The 12,004-nt window shown below is 67.0% G+C and overlaps 2 protein-coding genes and 1 pseudogene across 3 annotated transcripts; 2 read left to right on the forward strand and 1 right to left on the reverse strand.

The window, feature by feature from the left end:
* On the forward strand, nt 1–703 carry LOC311421286 (claudin-4-like; the record flags this gene model as incomplete). Its single annotated transcript, XM_084492980.1, has 1 exon — nt 1–703. Exon 1 carries the CDS (start codon nt 74–76, stop codon nt 701–703), a length of 630 nt encoding a protein of 209 aa, XP_084349106.1. The 5' UTR covers nt 1–73.
* Nucleotides 704–3,532: 2,829 nt separating this feature from the next.
* On the forward strand, nt 3,533–4,443 carry LOC311421508 (claudin-3 pseudogene; annotated as a pseudogene). Its single transcript has one exon. The product of its transcript is annotated as a claudin-3 pseudogene (transcript).
* Nucleotides 4,444–4,857: 414 nt separating this feature from the next.
* On the reverse strand, nt 4,858–7,420 carry METTL27 (methyltransferase like 27). The gene is made up of 5 exons (XM_084492767.1): nt 7,291–7,420; nt 7,031–7,159; nt 6,801–6,936; nt 6,633–6,725; nt 4,858–6,391 (listed from the first exon to the last, which is right to left on the reverse strand). The coding sequence occupies exons 1-5, from the start codon at nt 7,396–7,398 to the stop codon at nt 6,153–6,155; spliced, it is 705 nt and encodes a 234-aa protein (XP_084348893.1). The 5' UTR covers nt 7,399–7,420; the 3' UTR covers nt 4,858–6,152.
* Nucleotides 7,421–12,004: the final 4,584 nt, after the last annotated feature.

Genomic DNA, 12,004 nt, shown 5'->3' on the forward strand with positions numbered 1-12,004 from the left:
GAGGGCATATAACGCCCGCCATGGTCCTGGCGGGCGGCACTGCGCGGCGGCAGCAGGCACGCGCCGGCAAGCGATGGCCTCCATGGGGCTGCAGGTGCTGGGCATCGCTCTCTCTGTCATCGGCTGGCTGGCCTCCATCCTCTGCTGCGCGCTGCCCATGTGGCGGGAGACGGCTTTTGTGGGCAACAACATCGTGGTGGCACAGATCATCTGGGAAGGGCTGTGGATGAACTGCGTGGTGCAGAGCACGGGGCAGATGCAGTGCCGGGTGTACGACTCCCTGCTGGCGCTGCCGCAGGACCTGCAGGCCGCCCGCGCGCTGGTGGTGGTGGCCATCGTGCTGGCCGTGCTGGGCACCCTGCTCGCTGTTGCTGGCGGCAAGTGCACCAACTGCGTGGAGGACGAGACTGCCAAGGCCAAGGTCATGATCCTCTCCGGTGTCACCTTCATCATCGCCGGTGTGCTGATCCTCATCCCCATCTCTTGGTCGGCCAACTCCATCATCCGGGACTTCTACAACCCGCTGGTTGCCGAGTCCCAGAAGCGGGACCTGGGCTCGTCCCTCTACGTGGGCTGGGCGGCCTCCGCGCTACTGCTGCTGGGGGGGGGCATCCTGTGCTGCACCTGCCCGCCGCGGGGCGAGAAGCCCTACTCTGCCAAGTACACGGCGTCCCGCTCGCTGCCGGCCAGCAACTACGTCTAGGAGCCGCTCCCAGCACCCTGCACGCGTCCTGGCACCTCTCCCACCCGGACCCACCACTGCCCTGCTGCGCCCACCCAGCCGCCACGGGTGAATCCTGGGGGGGATGCCCCCAGGGCACCCCACGGCCCCACGGGGGGCTGGGTTGGGGCCGGGTGCCGGGGCGGCGGGGAGGGGCTGGTGTGAGGGAGGGCAGACAGAGCTGCCTTTGTTCGTCTGTGGATTGAAGCTGGTTCTTTAATCCCGTCTGGGACAGGGAACAAAACGCTGCTGTCCTGGCTGCCTGCCCTGATCCCCCCCGCGGCTCGGGGGCACCTGCAACATCTCCTTGGTGAAGGAGCCCTGGCTGCCGGTATCGGGGTGTGCCGCGCCGTGGCACGGCCCTGAACGCTGCAGGGTGCCTGTCCCGCAGGTGACACACGGCTCCGGCTCTGGCCGGGGGACTCACCCAAACGCCACTGCGAAGGCCGGGAAAACCCCAGGACGTGTCCTTAGATCACCACGGGGCAGCGAGGACAGCAAACCCATCCCACATGGTCAGGGGACGTGGTGACTCAGCAAACCCCGGCACGGTCTTGAGGGGTGGCTGGGGTGCTCTGACCCCCTGTGCCTTGTAGTTTTACTTTGACCTACTTTCGGCATTTTTGTGTAGCTCTATGCGCGTGGAATTTCTCTCGGCAGCTCCCCGGGGCGCGGGCATCATTATCCTGGGAGTGGGAAGGCAGCGGCTGGGCTGGGAGAACCGGTCGGGGAGGCGGGAGGGGAGCGGGCGGTGCGCGGGGCTCTGCACCGGGCTTCTCACCCCTGCTGTGGGGCAGGAGCTGGGGTGGCCCGGGGGGGGCTCACGGCGCCCCTGGCTGTGGCAGTGCCTGCTCCCGTGTCGCAGCCATCCCACATTAAACGGCAGCTGCTCGGACCCCGCTGTGCTCCGTTGTCTTTATCGTCTGGCCTCAGTGGCGGGGCAGCCTGTGGGGCCTCCACTGTGGACCCCACATCTGGAGAACACTAGCCTCAAACACCCCAAAATCTGGTCTCTGGAGGGACAGTGCCAGCCTCCCCCGGGCTGGGGCCCGGGGCCAGCCGCTCTCTTTGCCCCTGGTCCAGCCTTGGCCTCCCTGCCATGGCCGTGTTCCCCTCCTGGGCCACCGGGAGACCCCTGGAGGTGACAGCGGGTGTCTTGAAGGTGAGATGCCTTCACGGCGCCAGGCGTGGCAGCGGGGCCGCCCCACGCTATTGCAGGGCCCCAGGCATCGGGACCGGCACCGGGTGCTGCTCCTGTCCGACCGGCCGCGCCGAGCAGGAAGGAGGTGGCGGGCGCCAGCCGGGACGTGGGACGGCGGGAGGGGTGTGCTGGCACGGCCCCGCGCCCCGGGGCCACCCGAGAGCACCTGGGGCAGCGTGGGTGACACCGGGTGTTTTGCCTGTTTGTCTTCCAGCATTGAAACCCTGCCGGTGCTTGGCCAGCCTGTGGCCAGCCCTGGGAACGTTGTGTGTGTGCACCTCGGAGTACATGGGGACGACATGTGGTGCCCACCATGGGGGCTCCTGAGCTGTGGGGCTCTGGGTGCTCCTTGGGTTTGGAGGCTTTGAGAGCTCCTGGTTCGTGCCCATCCTTTACTGAGAGGGGGATGGAAGTGGGGAGCCCAAACACTCCCACAGAGCTGGGAATGGCAGTGGATGGGCAGGAATGGTAGCGCGATGGTCGCTGTGAGTCCCTGGTGCAGACATCCACGGGGATGGTAACACTTGCTGGAGCCACCCCACCAGCCTGGGACCCACTGGCTGCAGAGGTCACCTAGGATGGCTTCCCATCATCCCAATCCCCGGCCTCTTCCATTTTCTGGGAGAAAGGGACTTTATTTTCAGCCTAAAAGGCCTAACGTAGAGCCCCAGCTCGGCAAGGTGCCTGCCACAGCAGGGGTGCCAATGGGTGAGAGGTGCCGGGGAAGGACGGAAGCACAGCTGTGCAGGAGAGGCCGCAGAAACCGAAACCAGGACTGGGGAAACTGCGGTGAAACCTCCAACAGCCTCAGGGTGTGCCAGGCACAGCCGATACCCGCTGCCACACCGGGACCATAAAAACTTGGCTGCTCCTGGCTGCCAAGCATGGGTCCCGGCCCCTGGCGGGGAGGTGCAGGCAGCCCAGGGTCTGCTCCATGTGGGGCCGAGCAGCGATTTGGGATGAGCCCAGGGACCATGGCATGGTACAGTGGTCGGTGCCCCTGGTGTCCCCTATCCAGGGAGCAGCACCCCCTGGATCCAGCTGTCCATGGTGCCCCACTCTGTAGTCAGCTGTGAGGGTTTGACCAGCCCCGGTTCATCCCTGGGCTCCCTGTGCTGCTTGTCTGGAGAAAAAGGAGCTGGTATCTCTGAAAGTGCTGAGCCCTGCAGTCGGTATCAGAGGCAGACCTGGGCTCGCGCCCATTCCCAGCACCCCAGACGGGAAGCCCCAGGTCCAAAGGTTGCAGAGGGCAGAGTGAAGCCTGTAGGAGGCAGGGCCGGGAGGCGCAGAGCCCTGCGCAGCTGTGGGGTGGGAGCCCTACCCTGATGGGCACAGCGAGCCCCTGTCCTGCTCCCCAAAAGCCTTCCCCCCCATAATGTGCCCTACACTGGCATGGTTCAGCTGGAATGGGGCAACCACACACGACTGCCTTGTGCTGTGGGGACATTTGGAGTAAAAACATGACTTGCCCAGGCTCCTGCAGCTCAGTCTCCTCACGGCAGTATGTGCGCCCGTGCTGGCCTGCAGCAGTGCTGTCTGCAGCACAAGTGTCCCTGTGCTGCTCTGCAGCAATGCTCCATGCAGCATCTGTGTCCCCGTGCTGGCCTGCAGCCGTCCCCATGTGGATGGGAGCAGGAGGCACCCAGCCCAAAGGCACCACCCTTCTGAGCTCCGGCCCAGCTCTGGAACCCTGCATGTGATGGCTGTGCCCTGTCCCCGCAGGTGCTGGCGATGGCGACGATGACGATGCAGCTGGGCGGGCTGGTGCTGGCCGTGCTGGGCTGGCTGGGCTCCATCCTCACCTGTGCCCTGCCCATGTGGAAGGTGACGGCCTTCATCGGCTACAACATCGTGGTGGCCCAGGTCTTCTGGGAAGGGCTGTGGATGAACTGCGTGTATGAGAGCACGGGGCAGATGCAGTGCAAGGTCTATGACTCCCTGCTGGACCTCACCTCCGACCTGCAAGCTGCCCGTGCCCTGGTGGTCACCTCCATCATCGTGGCCTTCTTCGCCCTCCTCACCGCCATCTCGGGTGCCGACTGCACCCGCTGTGTGGAGGACAAGAACTCCAAGATGCGCGTCTCCATCGTGGCAGGTGCCATCTTTGTCCTGGCTGGCATCGTGCTGCTCATCCCCGTGTCCTGGTCCGCCAACAGCATCGTCACCAACTTCTACAACCCTATGGTGCCTGAGGCCCTGAAGAGAGAGCTGGGGGCTGCCCTCTACATCGGCTGGGCCTCCAGTGCCCTCCAGCTCTTCGGCGGGGGCATCCTGTGCTGCTCAGGGCCCCCATCCCAGCGGGATCACTACCCCAGGAAGTACCGAGCTGTGAAGAGCTGCAGCCCCATGGGCTACCCCATGAAAGACTATGTGTGAGCTGCCCATCCTGGGCGCCAGCCCATGGGGACAGGTCCGTGGTGCCCAGCCTGTCCAGATCCAGCACCCCCTGCCCACACACCCCGTTCCCACAACGGCTACGTCCCCATCCTGAACCCCCGGTGCTTTGCCCTGTCCGCAGGCTGTGACAATGTGTGGTCCCGTCCTGCTGCCAGCCCTGCTCCCCTTGGGTGAGGGGACGGATCCTGCCCACCGCCCCCAGGATGCAGGCAGGGGCTGTGTTTGTGCTGGGTGCTGCCGCTTGCTCCCAGCCCCCATAAAGTTCTCGGTGCCACCGAAGCTGCCTGGGCTCATTTCTAAGCTGCGTTGCGGGGGGACGGTGACAATTCCTGTGGCTTTCACACCCCTGTGGCCAGCTCAGGGGGGGGCTGTCCTGACCCCTGTCTTGTCCCCATATCCCCATGAGGATGCAGCAGGTGCCAGCCAGGGTGCTCCCCATGCAGGAGCAGGGAAACTGAGGCAGGAAGAGGGGGGACCACCCTCCCCACCCTGCAGGACAGCCAGCAGCCCCATGCAAGGGAATAACACACCACAAACGTGCAGCAAAGGCAGGGTTTATTTGACAGCCAAGCATGGGATGGGGACAGCCATGGCCCCTTGGTCAGGGCAGCACTGGGGACAAGGGGACAGTGCCTGTGACACAGAGGGGAGGTGGGCACCACAACACCAGGACATGGGGGGACAACACAGATCAGCCAGGAGGGGTGACAAGTGCCCATTTTTACAATGGGTATTGCGGTCCTCAAAACACATTCAGAGCACTCAGCCTGGGGCACTTGGCTGTGTCCAAAGCCCTGGGACAGGGGCGAGGGCTCACAGGGCTCAGCCCCTGGTTTGGTTTCACCGGGATGGGCACCGAGCACTGGATACAACCAGAGCCCAGCACAGACTGCAGGGCTGCCACCTCCCAGAGGGGCTGAGCTCCAGGGAGGAAGATCACCCGATCCCCACATCCATGGGAACGGGACAAGCAGCAACAGGTCTGGGGAAGGAAGAAAGAAAGATCCCAGCAAGAGATTTGGGTAAAAAACTTCCCAAGGAAGGACTGGAGGAGGTAGGGGTGGAGGCACAATCACAAGGGGCTTGGGGAACAGGACGGGCAGGAGATGCCAGGGTGGCTCCTGGGTGGGGAGCAGCCACCAACTCCTGAGGTCTCTTCCAGGTTCATTTCCCACCCAGACCATTAACTACAAAGCTGTAGGAAAATGAGAGCTTAAGCAGGGATGAAAGGCTGATGTGGTGCTCTGAAAGCTTCTCCAGCTGGGCGTTGTGCTGGCAAAGCTGCTCCGGGTTCAGATGGGGCTCTGGCACCTCAGGGCACACTGGTTAGCTCCTGAGGGGGATGAACAGGGGACAGCAGGATGTGGTGATGGGGACCATCAGCAACAGTCCCCAGGCAGAGGCCTGGGGTCTGGAGCAGGGAAGATGAAGAAGGATCCAGATTTTGACCATGGCCACGTGGGAGGTGGGCACGGTGGGGAGGAGACAGCCCAGACAGGAGGTGGCTCTGCCCAGTCAGATGGAGCTGCAAAGATGTCACAAAGAGCTGTGAGATGGGACAGCAAGGACAAGGACCAAGGCATCTGAATGTCAGGGCTAAGGGAGGTGCCCAGGAGACCCTGATGAAACCTGGAGGCCCTCCCCGAGCTGAGGAGCAGGTCCCCAGGGCTCAGACCCGAGGGGAGGAGATGGGGAAGGGAACAGGGAAGTTTGGGCTCTGGAAGCGCTGCTGTGTGGGAAGGGGGTGGCACAGCTGCATGGGGCAGGGGACATGCAGGGTGACATCATGCAGGGCACCAGGCTCAGCCCCCTTCCCTGGCACCGTTTCGGCTCTCAGCCCTCCTCGAGAGGCGGGACGGGGCACTTGCGATAGATGTAGACCACGCCGGAGATGTAGCCAGTGCCCTGGACGCTCTCCTCCTCCTCAGTGGCTCTCTCCCAGCGCTCCACCTCCTGGGCCAGGACCTTCTGCCAGGCCCCCTGCTGCTCCAGCCGCTGCAGCGCTGCCTCCAGCTCCGCCTTGTAGCGCAGGTTCGAGGGGTTGCTCCTGGTGGTCAGGCACAGGAAGCCCCCTGCCCGGACAGGGGACAGGGTGACGAGGCCCCCGCTGCACCACGTCACCCGGGGGTGGCGGCGGGTCAGGAGTGCCACTGCCCCGACCCCTGGCTTGGACCCAGCTGGCCGGGACACCAGCGTGTGACCCCGTGCCCGTGGGGATGAGGCCATGTCCCGGCCTGCCCGCACCCGCACCCAGACCGGGGGTCGGGCTGGGGACCCGTCCCACGGGGACCACGTCCCACGGGGCCGCCTCACCTGGCTTGGTGACGCGCAGCAGCTCCGGCAGCGCCGAGCAGGGCACCTGCCCCTCGCCGAGGGCCCCCACCACCGTCACTGCGTCGTAGTGCTCTGCGGGGGCCCCGTGTCACCGGCCCCGCGGGGACCACCGCCGGCCTCCGCCGCCCCCCCGGTGCCGGCCGTTACCTGCGGGCCCGGGCAGCGGCTCCCGGCCCAGCACGCAGCGCTGCAGCTGCCGGTACAGCCCCGTGCCCCGCGCCCGCTCCAGCATCCCCGCGCTGCCGTCCACGCCGTGCAGGCAGCCGAACCCGCGGCGCTGCAGCTGCGGGGATGGGCGGGCGGCGCCGTTACCGCGCGGCCTCCGGGACCCCCGCCCCGTCCCGTCCCGCCCCGTCCCGCCCCGTCCCGTCCCGTACCTCCCGCGCTACGAGCCCGGTGCCGCAGCCCACGTCCAGCACCCGCGCCCCGGCGGGCGGCGCGGGGAAGGCGAAGGCGAGCGAGGCGGCGGCCAGGTGCGGCGCCCGGTACTCCAGCGCGGCCACATCCTGCGGGACGGGGCGGTCAGCGGGGCGGGCGGCGGGGCGCCGGGAGAGCTCGCTGCCGGCGGGGGGGTCCCGGTCCCGGTCCCGGTCCCGGTGCCGGTACCGGGGGGTCCCGGCGGGTCCCGGCCCCGCACCTGCTCGTAGCGGCCGGCCCACCCGTCGTAGCGCCGCAGCAGCTCGGGCAGCGCCGCGCCGCCGTGCACGGCCCGGACGCGCTCCCGCACTCCCGCCGGCGGCAGCATCGCCCCGCCCCGCCCCGCCCCGCCCCGCCCCGCGCCGCCATTGGCTCCGCGCCCCGCCCAGGGCACGCCCCCAGCTCCCTATTGGTCCCGCGCGCGGCGGAGGACACACCCCCCGCTCTCCATTGGCTGCCGCCGCCGCGCCGGTGTTCGGGCGGGAGCCGCGGGGCGGGAGCGAGCGGCCCTGGGGGGGGGGGGACACGGAGCGCGCCCGGCGGGGGGCGGCCGGCACCGGGGGGGGGGGGGGCACCGGGCAGGGGGCAGCGAGCCCCGGGGAGGTGGCAGCGGCTGTCCCGGGGAGGCGACGCACAGCGCCCGGGGCCGCCGGGTGCCGCTGTCCCCGCAGTGCCACCGCCGCAGGTCGGCCGCCCCGTGCCTCGCCGTGTCCCGGCCACGTGTCCCGGCCCTCTCCTCGCTCAGGTCGCCTCCATCTGCACCTTCGGCTCCCTGCAGCGCCGCGCCCGCTGCCACCGCCTGCTCCTGTCCTGGGCCACCGCAGGCGCGGGTGACATCCTGGTGCTGAGCAGCCCCCAGCGCAGGCCTGGCCGCGGATCCCCAGCCGCCCACCCGCTGCCCGGGGTGGCCGTGCCGCAGGGTCCGTGTCCCGAGGGCACAGCCGGGGCCGGGGGTCAGACACCGGGAGCACGGCTGCTTGGGGCTGTGAGCGGCGAGGAGCTGCTTGGCTCCGGGGGGGGCAGGACGAGGCACGGGCACCAACACGATGTATGGGGCACCAACACGATGCACGGGGTGCCAACACGACGCGTGGTGGCTGCTGGGACACTCTCCGCCTTGGTGGCGGTGTCGGCGGCACAGCAAGCCCCCTGGGTAACGAGAGGAGCTCATTAGAAGCGGTCCCACCGGCCGCGCCCACCGCAGACCGCGTGCTCGTGGCAGCATCCTTTGGGGGCCTTTGGTGCCCTGTGGTGGCCAAGGTGGAGGACACGTCCCCTGCCCGCGGTGTCTCCCGAAGCGGTACCGCGCTGCTAATTCACCGGTGACCCCGCTGCTGGCCTGCGGCAGGCCGAGCCCCGCCGCTCGCTGCCGGCTCCCCCCAGCCCCGGGGGCTCGCTGCCGGTGCTCGCTCCCGGCGCCCCGACGGTGGGGGCCCCCGGGGCTCGGTGCCGGCCCCGCGGTGGGTGCGGGCAGTGCTGGCCGGGGGCCTCGAGAGGGAGCCCTCCGCCCGCGGTCGGCCCCGCCGCCGGGCACTGCCCCGCCGGCCCCGCCGGGCCCCGCAGCCTCGGCGGCTCTGCCCCGGCCGTCGGGCGCGGTGCTCGGCCGCGCCCCGAGAGCCCCCGGCTCCGCTTCGGTGGCTCCCCTCAAACGGCTGCGTTTGCCCCCGTGTCCCTCCCCCCCCCTTCTCACGAGGCGGCCTCGGAGCGTCCGCGGGGTTTGGCAGCGGGGACGCCGCGGGATGCTGCGGGCAGAGGTTGGGCCGGTGGGGCTGTGGGCACGGAGGGCACGGGGGGGGCTGCTGTGCCCTTTGTCCCCTCCGCAGCTGCTAGCGCAGGTCCCACACTGCCCGCCTGGGCTCTGCCCCGGGCAGGTGCCTCCGCCGCTGGCACCCCGGGGCAGCCTCGTGGCCAGGCGCTTCGGGGCCGCTTTCACACTTTGAACATCATTCCCACCGCTAATTGAAGCCTGACGTCCATTTACAAGGCAAACAAGAGGTGGGGTACGCAGCCAGCATCCTCCCCTCGGCCCCGCATCCCTCTCTGCTGCCAGGCTGCAGCTGGGCCGTGCGTCCCCCAGCCCCGGCTCGCGCAGATCCACTCTCAAATTAGCCGGTGCTTTTCTAAACATCATGTTCCCGGGGCTGGCTCGCGCTGCCGTGCTGTGCACAGCTGTACAAACAGCTTCTCCTGCGCCCCGCGTCACGGCAGCTTTGGACTGGCCTGGACCCAGCTCCGGCGAGCCAGGGTTTGGACTGGACCCGGTGCCAATGCTGAGAGGCCCAGGGATGCTGCCCCCGCGGGATGACGGGGACCCCTGTGAGGGCGGCAGGAGGCTTCAGCCATTGGGAGCTTGCCCGTGGCTGGAGCCGTGCTGAGGCTGCACTTTGTCCTGGCATGGGGCCCCACGCTCCTGCAGTGTCCAGTCGTGCTCCTGCCGTGCCTGGTGCTGTTTCTCGGGTGCTGTCCTTGTGCCCTGCCTGGGGCCAGAGCATCTCCTGCGACGGTGCTGCTGGCAAGGGCATCTGGCTGTGCTGTGCAGCAGGCACAGCCAGTCCCTCACCCTTACCCTGCCATGGATCTGTGGACAGGAGATGGGAAAAAGCAGCTCAGAGCTGGGTTTGGAGGCACTGCAGGAATGGGCGCCTCCAGGCTGGGCTCTGCCAGCTCTGGCAATGTCATCCACCACCTCACCTGCCTTCAGTTCCCCTGCCTGAGCCTATCCTGGGCTCCAGTGTAAAGTTTGCATTTCCCTGCAGGACATCCCTGGCATGGCCTTGGCCCTGGAGGTGGAAGTAGCCAGGTCCTTAAGCCTCCCCATTGGGGTGGAGCACTGGGATGCTGAGGCAGAAGCAACTCAGACAACCAGGGGTGTGGAAATCACTGCCAAGGACTGGCTCTGGCCACCCTGCTGTGTGCAGCACCCTCAGGGTGTGCTGTGGCCATGTGTGAGCCTGGCTGGCAGCAGTTGGTGATGGACTGCTGGTCCCCAACAAGAGCATATATACTCTGATAGTTTTGCGGGCACCCGGACAGGTCCAGGTGGTTTGAGAGGGTGTCCATCAGGGTGTCCATCTCTGTACAGCTCCTGCTGGTATCAGCTGCTGGGATTCCCCAGGAGCTGCAGCTGCACCAGCCTGAGCCTAGCTGACCCCCTGTGGGGGCTGACTTGGCACCCACAATCCCTCTTCTGCTGTCATCTCCCTCTCCAGCTGATGGAGCAATCAACCCCTTTCCAGCAGTTCCTCCCCTATGCATGTGGCTTTGCATGTGCTTACCTGGTCCCAAATACCCTGCATAAAGCCCATGGTCTGGTTGCTCTCCCAGGTATGCAGAGCCTGGGTGTATTTCAGCCTTGGGGCACAGTCACAGGACAAAAATGTCCCCAGGGACTGGGCAGGGGGACAGAGGGGCATGGTGCCAGCTGGGGACTTGGTACCCTTGAGCTTTTGCACGTCTGCAGTGACTGGTCACACACCAGTGCTGCCATGGGCTGGGACAGCTCTGTTCCTGTGTGCTTGTATAGTGCAATGTTTTCCTTTCGCAGAGTCCAAACGTGGCCGGAGTCCATCAGCCCCTGGACTGTCCAGTCCCTCCCTAAAGCCCAGCCCAGTGTCCGAGAACAAGTGGATTTTGCCCCCTCACGCACACCACTCAGAAACCATGAGCCCTGCAGGAGGGCTGGGCCCCTGCCCGACTTCTCAGTTCATAAATCTGAGCACGGCTCTGATTGATCACGCCTGGGACTGCTGCTGCTGAACCGTCTGCACCAGCCCCTTATGCCTGTGTGGCTCACGACCAGGTAGCAAGAAGAGGCTGAGGTAGAAATCAGCGCAGTACGGCTCGGAGCTGGCTGAATATCAGACTGGCAGAGCAGACAGACCGGCTGGGGGGCAGCTGGCAGCTGATTCATGGCTGCTGGCATGGCTGGCAAGACTTGTCCTCCACCCCCACGCCACGCTGCCCATGCCACTGCTGCCCCCAGGGACCCACTGCCCCCCAAGCCTTGCCCACTGCTGCTCCCCAGGGCCACTGGCAGCAGGAGCTCGGCACTGCAGTGCTCCGGCATCAGCCCCGTTTCGGCACACTGCACTCTGTGCCACCAGCATCCTGCCCTCCTGCACCCTGGAGCAGGGTGCTCCTCTCCTCGGACCCCCACGGCATGGAGGTCCCAGGTCAGTGCATCACAGGGGCACGGTTGCTCCCATCCTGGTGATGTTCCCATTTCCGACCCCCAACCTGCACCCCAGCACCTCTGCTCACCAGCACCCCCTACGCAGTTCTCACCTGAGCCCCCGCTGCCCAGCTCACCCCCTTCCTCACCCCACACGCCCACCCTACAGGCCTCACTCCCATTCCCTGCCCATGTTTCCACCCGCACTTGCTCCCTCTCCTTGTCCACATTGTCGCCTCTCCTCGTGACCAGGCGCTTCCACTTCCCATGCTGGCCACGTCCCGCACACCCCACCAGCTGCTCCTTTTCCTGCCAGCTCAGCTCCCTGCCCCACGCCCCCCGGCTGCTCCCACACCCACAGGCTGTGCCACCGCATTGCCCAGCACCCGCGCAGCCCTCGGCCCCATGACTCATTGCCACTGTCGTGATGGCACCCTCGTGACTTGGCAGCAGTCCCTGGGCACTCCCCATTGACACCACGGAGCTGACAGTTACCACCCCGAGACTGTGACTCGCCGGTGACACCCCGGCCACTTGGTGCAAATCCCTCAGTGTGATCCCGGGCACCACGTCCCCACGGCTGCATGCAGATGCCTGTGTTCAGCCTGAGCTCTGGGCTGCACCCACGGGACGCAGCCCAGCCCCTGGCCCTGGCTGTGCTCTTGCCCCAGAGCAGTGCCCTCTGCTCTGCCCCTGTGCCCCGGGGAAGCATCAGGGATGCAATGAGATCCAGGGGCAGGATGAGATCCAGGGGCTGGGTCAG

This window comes from Aythya ferina (assembly GCF_964211825.1).
Source record: "Aythya ferina genome assembly, chromosome: 19".
Taxonomy (NCBI): domain Eukaryota; kingdom Metazoa; phylum Chordata; class Aves; order Anseriformes; family Anatidae; genus Aythya; species Aythya ferina.

Coding starts and splice junctions, on each gene's coding strand:
- METTL27 (XM_084492767.1), bottom strand. CDS start 7,398: ATGCTGCCGCCGGCGGGAGTGCGGGAGCGCGTCCGGGCCGTGCACGGC. Junction 7,160..7,290: donor GGGCCGGCCGCTACGAGCAG/GTGCGGGGCCGG, acceptor CCCGTCCCGCAG/GATGTGGCCGCGCTGGAGTA. Junction 6,392..6,632: donor GCTGCGCGTCACCAAGCCAG/GTGAGGCGGCCC, acceptor CTGTCCGGGCAG/GGGGCTTCCTGTGCCTGACC.